The 8588-nt window shown below is 38.9% G+C and overlaps 1 protein-coding gene across 1 annotated transcript in view; it reads left to right on the top strand.

Annotated features, from left to right (window-relative positions):
- Positions 1-3298: 3298 nt before the first annotated feature.
- The window catches only part of LOC145692391 (uncharacterized), a 710913-nt gene continuing 705623 nt past the window's right edge, over positions 3299-8588 (top strand). Inside the window, exon 1 of the mRNA XM_081767694.1 lies at positions 3299-3373. Within this exon, the coding sequence (XP_081623820.1) occupies positions 3306-3373 (68 nt within the window). The 5' untranslated portion in view covers positions 3299-3305. The remainder of the gene's footprint in view (positions 3374-8588) is intronic.

The raw sequence follows: 8588 nt of genomic DNA, 5'->3' as shown, positions 1-8588 counted from the left end.
TCAGTGTTTTTTTTTTCCTTTGGAGCTACAGTATATAATGAAATAATACATTACATACACAGTAATATTGAGATTAACATATGATGTTCATTGGACACCAGCCTCTGGACTGGAGAGAATTATCTCAGAATGGAGAAATGTTTCGTGCGTCATCTACTCACAATTTTACTTGCGTAAAGACCTGACTCAGTGCTACCAAGTGCTGTCAGTGCCGAGGAAAGTTAGTGTAAGTTGGCTTGTATCTGTTCATTCGTTCTCACAACCGCGAATTACCTGGACCCCAAGTAGTGAAATTGGAGCACTTAGGAGGGGGTGATACTTTTCTGGTTCAGTGTACACTCATCACCATTACAAGGCCCAAAACGTATTTCACACTTTAACCCTACATGCACTATAAGTTATTACTCTGCACCTTGTATATCACATCGTCATTAACAGATCATTAACTTCATTTATATAATAAGTAAACACTTGTGGCTTTTATGGAAAAGTTTGAAATGCAAGAGCAGAGAGCAAGATAATTTTCACCAAACCTATTTCTTTGCAAACCTACAATATTCGTTTAGTATGGCACCGATACTTTTACGGGTCGTTTACTCTTTCCCAACACTTTTTCTTCCTTGCACGTTCGGCACCCTCTTGCTATCAGCGCCCGAACCGTCCCTCTTCCCCCTCCCGCTTTCTCCAGCTGTGCAAAAATAGGCTAAAAAATCTTCCATATTGTCATTTTTGGCTATCTTTCAGCGATAGAAGGAAATGAGGTGGACTACTCAAACTTACAGAAGTGCATCGTACCGAGGTCCTACACTATTATACGAAGTTTTGTCTTGGACAATTTCGGAATTTTAAGAAGTACTTGTTCCCTCTCCATTGCCTATATTCAGAGGGGTTAATTTGAGGTGCATATAGTTGCTCGAAAAGCTCCATATATTACTGATTCCTATAACTGTAAATGTGATAATTATGTTACGTATAAGTGTAAATAACGTACCGTCATTTCCCATAAATATAGTCCAGGCATCCAACTATGGTCCAAGACAACTCTCATGACGTCATTAGCAATAGCTAGTACGGTTTCCTGCCGGGAGTTAAGCTAGGCATCGGAAAGAAAATCCAATAGATGGTGCAATAGGGCAACATAGTTGGTTTGAACGCGCGGGTTTTATTTGCGCGGGAGACGTGATATGATGAAAATGACAATAACTGCCTCGTGCACAAAAGTGTGGAAAGTAAGCTTCGGCGGATAAAATTGATAAGTATGATACGCATGAAAGTTGTTATTTTAAGAACAGTCTTATGTCTACAGTAAAACTAGATATAAACTACTGAAGGAAATTATATTGTTTCTGTGTAGTAGGCTAGTAAACAAAAGTCTTCAACTTGAATCCCAACAATGTACCACAATTTTCGTGGACCATAGTTGCGAATTCTAGTGTGTGTAAATGTAGCGTGTTATTACAATGTGGACCATAGAAGTATCCCATTTGGTTTGCACCTTTATTTCTTAGTTCAACCCTAGGTCTATTTCATTGACTATAGGCAGTGGCGGATCCAGGCTGGGGCCCTGGGTTCCGGTCTATCAGTTTTATTGAAAATTACTAAATTATTAAATGCCAAGAAGCAATTGATTGCTTATTTTACTGGTGAAGGACGGAAACAAGGAACCCTTCCGAAAGCTATTTTTCCGAACCTCTTGCGTAAGCTGATGGAAACGCTTCATGATCGAGGAGCAGTTAACCTACAGTCTGGGTTTCGCAAAACTGGAATATATCCACTGAACACGAACGAAGTGTTAGATAGATTGCCATCATCTGATCCTGAAAGGAACAAAATTTCATCTCTTGTATCAACCGTTTTCTTACAACATTTAGAGAAAATGCGTTATGGAAACGACACTAGTACCAGTGCTAATGATGATGATACCAATGCGTTAGCGTTCAAAAAATGTACCGGTACTACCCGGAAGAGACAACTACATGTTGAACCTGGTAGAAGCATTTCAATAGATGAGTTTCAAGGTTTGGGAAATGTTGCAGCAGAACAGCCTTCCACAAGTGGATCTCAAGCACCAAAACGGAAGCTTTCTAAAAGTAAGATGAAAGTAAAGCGCAGACGAGTTTCAAAAGAATTTGAATCTTCAGACAGTGAAGATGACGAGCCGGAACTCTCATGTTTAACTCTTTCAGATTCAGATACAGATACAAATGTCTCTATGTTACATGAAGACGAAGACGATTTCTCTACCAACATCTTTAGCCATGAAAACTCCAGCTGCAATGGCTTTGACTTGCAAGAGGGTGTGTATGTTATTGTGTCTTATGACAGTAGGCTATGGCCAGGCATTGTAAAGGAAACAAGGGTGACAGGGGCTATTGTTTCTTGTATGGAAAAAGCTGGCTCGTACTGGATATGGCACAAGAAGATAGGTTATATTATCCACTAAGTGATATATCATTAACATTATTCTACCTCAGCAAATTTCCTCTTCCCGAGGACTTTTCAAAGTGAAAGAACTTGACAGAGGTATGGCACAGTGCTTTGAATTGAATTAGTTTTAACCTGTAATGGTACTGGTGCTTTCTTTAGTATAGTGCGGTAGTGTTAATGTTAAAATATCACTGATATTATAAATGGTACTATTTGATAATTTACAGTGCCGTTTTATTAAAAACTTTGTACTTTAATACTTTTATTTTCTTTTTAATAAATTTTCTATTCTGTAGATTTTCATTTTCGTGTAAATTGACTCCCAACATTGCCTTCCACGTCACAATCTATTCATGGACCATTGTTGGGCAACTCAGAACATAACTATGTACCACCATATTTTCTTTCATAAATGTGAACGTAGAGTGCTTAGTTTGACGACAGTAAATTATTTTAATTAGCGGAAGGTATAGACTACCCAAAGCCAAAATTATGCACTTCTGCGGCAAATATTAGAAATGATATGGCCAAATATATGCAAAATCTGGATCATAGTTATGGGAAATGACGGTATTATTTTTTTTAATGTAAGGAGGACTCGGTGGTTTGCTGGTACAGTTCTTTCTTTCGGGCATCGAGTCCCTGATTTGATTCTCGGCCAAGAAAGTTCGTGGTGGACAGCATAGGGTCCGTTGATTTTCTCATTATATTGCAGTTTCCTGCCACAATCTAATTTCACCACTTCTTCCATCATCATTTACATGTCCTAGTCATGTATTTCCCTTATCTTAATAGACATAATCATGAGACCTTAAACTGAAAGTTAGCTTTGTTAATATATCATTATTTTATGACTTCTCTTCCAGTGGAACAACGGAATGGAGGCTGAAATAATGGACCTTGGGACAGATGTTTGGCGAACCTTGCAAACCAGCACAAGAGCTAAGTAAGTGTTTAGTACGAATGCATCTTATAATTTAAGATGCCCTATTACATATAATCCATCTAACTAGATCAGTCAGAGTCTATGTTTGAAGTGTCAGAAATAAACAGACAAAACAAAAGAGTATTTTGTAGTCATGAGTCTTCGAACTTGGTAGTAGAGTAGTGGTTCAACTGGGTGTAACTTAACAATGCTCACCCTGTTGTACATGTCAGACGATTCTCAGAGAAGACATACCCTTAAATACCTCAGCGACACACCAAAGAGCATCTGAACAGATAGTGACCATTTGAGCTTATTTTGAGTCGTATTTTATTTAATTTCTCAATTCTTCAAAGTGGAGTAGAACGGCACACTTAACTCCAAACTTAACACGAAACACTGAAGCGAGCATTTCGTTTTTCTAATATTATTTTGATTTTCTTATATTGATATACATATTTTGAAAATATCTTAATGGGGAAATGAGTTTAAATGAGTTGCATTTACACAAATAGCTCCATAACTTGTCTTCTATAAAACAAAAATTCACTGAGCGACTGGTTTTTACAACAGTATTTAAAGCAGTGATTTTATATGTTGTATTTTATATTTTCATAATGGTCAAAATACTGAGCAGGGAAATGCAAAGACATTTATATCTTTTTCAGAACGCCGACCGCTACTGTAAATACAGGCGTTTCCTCCATTGTGAGCACACAATCAATTGTTGCACATATGTCTACTGTACTGCTCCCTCTATGTGCTGGCAGAGCCCATTTTCGGAAATCGAAAATAAACTATATAGACCGTATGTTCCTCGCTAGTTCAAGATTCTTCACATAAATGTTTCGTTTGTTCACGATTTATAAACAATTCATACGAAAAACAAAATGAACGGTAACAACTTTACGTACCTGAAAAAATATCGGAAATAGAAAATAGACCAATCGTTTGTTCACGATTGTCAACATGAAAGTTTCGTTTCTTCAATATTTATTAACAATTTATTCGATAAACAAAATGGTCGGTGCCAACTTCACGCAGCAGAACCCATTTTCAGAAAACGGTAATAAACCATGCAGATTGTTTGTTCATCGTTTGTTCACGACTGTTCGCTCAAAATTTTGGTTTGTTCATGATTGTCAACACAAAATGAGCGGCTTATAATTTTTGATCACGACTTATAATTTTTTTTATACGACAAACAAAATGAGCGGTGCAAACTTCATGTACCTGAAAATATCAGAAATCGAAAAGAAACCATGCAGATCGTTTGTTCCTCGTTTCTTCACGATTCTTACATAAAATTTTTGTTTGTTCATGATGTATAAAGAACTTATACGAAAAATGAAATAGACGGTGCCAACTTCACATACCTGAAAAATATCGAAAATCGAAATGAAATCTTTAGTTTTACGTTCCACGGTTATGCAGGCTAGGCTAAAGAAGACGGGGTTGATGAAAAATGAATGAAATGGTGGAATGAAGAAAGTAGGAGGAAACTGGAGAACCCCGAGAAAACCCACGAGCACTGTGTTTCTCCACCACAACTTTCAAACGGCGCGAGCTGGGATCGAACCAAGGACCCCAAACACATGGTTAGGCTTAAATCTAAAGACAAATAACAACACCTAAAATATATGTGCAAGGGGACTATACAATACGAACAACATTATAGTTTAAGAATAAACATCAAGAGTCACCTGCAGAAATCGAGCGAACAAACTTTGCTCGTCTACGTGAGTACTGTTTTTTTTTCGATCTCGGTTCAAGTATGCCAAATATAGATGTCGGTCACCGGAGGGTTGTTAATTGTCTATAAATAAAATGGTAGAGCAGATGAGCCACGTAACTGCTCGTTGTTTGGTAGGCGGGAACCACTGAAATTCCGGAAATAAAAGGATATCAAAGGTGAAATATCTCCCTGAACAGCGACAAATCAGCCCAAGAAAGGAACACAGAGTTTGCTACGCAAGTCGCGTATCCGTGCCTGCGGACAGAAGTGTCCACCTGCGGACAGAAGTCACATATGTTGGACGTATTCCTACCAATCTGCAACAGTCTGGCTTTCGTGACAGTCAAGTTATTTAATAAACGGTGTAAGATACGGCTTCTTTCATTGGGGATGTAAAATACGGCGCTTGAATGGTACGTCAAATAGTAGGCCAATTCGGTGCGCTTCTCTGACTTGACATAGTGGGGTGACATTTATCATTTCAGACTGCAAGAATGTGATATAGAGATTTAGGAGTCCAAGACGTGGACGAATTTTCACTCGAAACCATCGACTAGGCCAGGATGAACTGTTAGATGTATGTTGGACACGATTCGGGAAAACGTACGTGGGCAGGATTGTTGTCTGGTTAAAGACGATCTACCATGCATTGGAACCATTGCGCAGTGTGGGAGGAGGCATGTTCCAATTGATGGAGGGCGGTGAGCATGTAAAGAGCTCGACAATTATGACGCACACTGATTAGATTTAAATCGCCACGAGCAGACGGAAAATACAAAACACGTCGTTGCACGCGGAACATGTAGCCTGTCCATATGAAGCAACCAAATAATGAATCAATTTGGCGCGCATATTTGTCGGGTAGTTGAAAAAGACGCGCTAGAAACCAAAGTTTGGAACCAATATAAATATTCAGATAGTGAATGCGTTGAGCTAGAGTAAAGTTATCGAGCGGTACATTGCTAAGTTCATACGCAGCACCTGGAGTAATAGCTACCAAATATGGTCGTAAGACGTGCGGCATGGGATTTGAAATCAGACACCTATAATGACTGATTCTGTCGTGCAAGTCTGACAGGTTAATACGTCCCTGGGAAGCAAGCTCTGAAAGTTATTGACCATCAAAGAGTTGTTTTGTGTAGGTTAAGTTGCAAACCACTTGCTATGGAAAAGCTTTCGACTTGTCCTAACGCAGTGGTAACACAGAGGATCGTTAAATAATCAGTATACGAAATGGCTGTCAATTGATGGAAACTGTGAAGAGACGATGTAGGGGGTGCTGAAAATGATGAATGAGAGGATCTAGTGCAAGGCAAAACAATAATTCCGAGAGAGCGCAACCTTGTCTGACACCTTTATGAATCCCAAGAGGGGGAGATGACCATTAAGTTGTAACTGGGAAGCAGCATTGTTAAAAGCTGGTGCAAAACTGTATCTGAGGAGGAAAGTGATACTCTTGTTAGATTTCAAACAAATAAGAGTGGTTTAGGGTGTTAAAGGCTTTTCTAAAATCGCATGCAAGAACTCCTGCGTGAAGAGATTGAAATCGGGCATAAGCAAAGAAGTCGCGAATGGTCGCAAGTGCAGTGTGAATATTGTGGGAGGGGTGTAACGCCGTTTGAGCGGGCCAGATGTACGGAAGGATAACTTTCTTAACACGAGTTGCTAAAAGCTTACTAAAATGTTTGTAATCTGTGATCGGGCGATAGTCCGCCATTCTTGTCGGATTGCCGCTTCGAGTAGTAGAATGATAACGCCTGCATGTTGATAGACCGATCCACCTAACAGAAAACTAAATAATTCACAGAGCATTGGACCGACTAGTGTAATAAAGCTTGAGTAAAAGCGGTACCCGACCCCGTCGTTGCTAGAGATGCGTACGAGACGAGCCGAGACGGAATTTTGCTGACAAAATTACAGACGAGACACAGCTTTTCCAATAGAGAATAATACATTTTTCGAGTCGAGACATCACTTTCACAGCACTTTTGGAAACGAGACAGCCTCAAATCTTCTCTCGTGCGCATCCCTAATCGTTGCGCCCGAAGATGTACTTCGTTTAACTTGGGAGAGGGTTGTCTCTATTTCGGGAAGAGTGATGGGAGCAAGTAAAGAAGTGCAATCTTGTTCGGATAGGCACGATGGGAACTTGGTAAGGAAAGGGCGAGGTACTGTAAAGCGTAAAATGAAGTGTAATATTCCTAAAAATGCTCCTATAAGGCGTCTTTGGTAGTAAGCTGCTGCCCATTCGAGGTGGACAAATGAGAGATAAACTGATATGGTTGACGATTGAGGCGAGAATGACGAGGGTTCAAAAACAAGTCTATCTGCGTCCCGTCGTCAATGTGAACGCTCAGAGATTGGGTATGTTGCACCTGTTTCTGTTAGTGCTTAATGCGCGTGATCACTGCCACATTGGAAACGCTACTTGGTTGGTTCTACAGTTCACATACGACACTGTATAAGAATTCGTGCATCTCAAGATAGTTCTGTCGATGTAATTTCCCCATGGCTTGAAAGAAAGTACGAATTTGTGGTTTAATGTAGCGACACCACCACTTTAAACGTGGTCGATGGTTAAAAGTTGATTGTTTAATTTCAAAACTACGACAGTACAATTTTGGAAGTGGCATAGGAAAGCGTAATAGCAACTTAATACCTGTATGGTCTGTAAGGCAAACAGCATATTGCTGTATATCAAATACTCTGCTTAGGAGATTTGCCGGGAGATTGCATCTGTCCAAGCGTGAGCCCGCTTGGGCTGATTTGAAAGTAAAAATATGATTCTTATGCAAATGAAGCAAGTGTCTATGAAAAGATGGAGATGGGTGATATTCACCGCTCGTATCTTGAGGAAACATCTGACAATTCATGTCTCCAAGAAACAAAATCGGATATCGTATAGTAGGTAGTATGTCAACAATTTCCTCGTGTAAAAACGTTCGCGGGCTATAGTAAATCATAATAAATAAAAATAAAGTAATTAATCATATGATTCTTATAATTTGGAAGATAAAGTAAAGAAATGGAAATAAATTCCTTCCCGGAAATTTATATGTCAGGGAAAAAATTCCGGGAATATCCCCATTTCTTATTTTCCTTCCCACGGGAATAATCCCACTACCCATTACTACTCACGATTAATAAACAATTTATAGGAGGAAACAAAATGGTAGGCGCCAACTTTGCGTACTTGAAAAATAGCAAAAATATTCAATAAAAATCAAAAATAAACGACGTAGATCGTTTGTTCATAAAAAAAAATATATCTAAAACAAAATGGGCAATGTCAAAAAAATTCGGAACTCGGGAATAAGCCACGCATATCCTTTGTTCCTCGTTTGTTTCTGATTGTTCACATAAAATTGTCGATTCTCCACGATATATAAACATTTTATACGAAAATTAATACAGTGGGTGCAAATATCACGTAAACGAAAAATATGGAAAATCCAAAATAAATCCTGTAGATCCTTTGTTCATAATTTTTTCACGGTTGTT

Source organism: Thermobia domestica, chromosome 8 (genome assembly GCF_964235325.1).
Source record: "Thermobia domestica chromosome 8, izTheDome1.hap1.1, whole genome shotgun sequence".
NCBI lineage: Eukaryota > Metazoa > Arthropoda > Insecta > Zygentoma > Lepismatidae > Thermobia > Thermobia domestica.
This window is presented reverse-complemented; position numbering and strand designations above follow the sequence as displayed.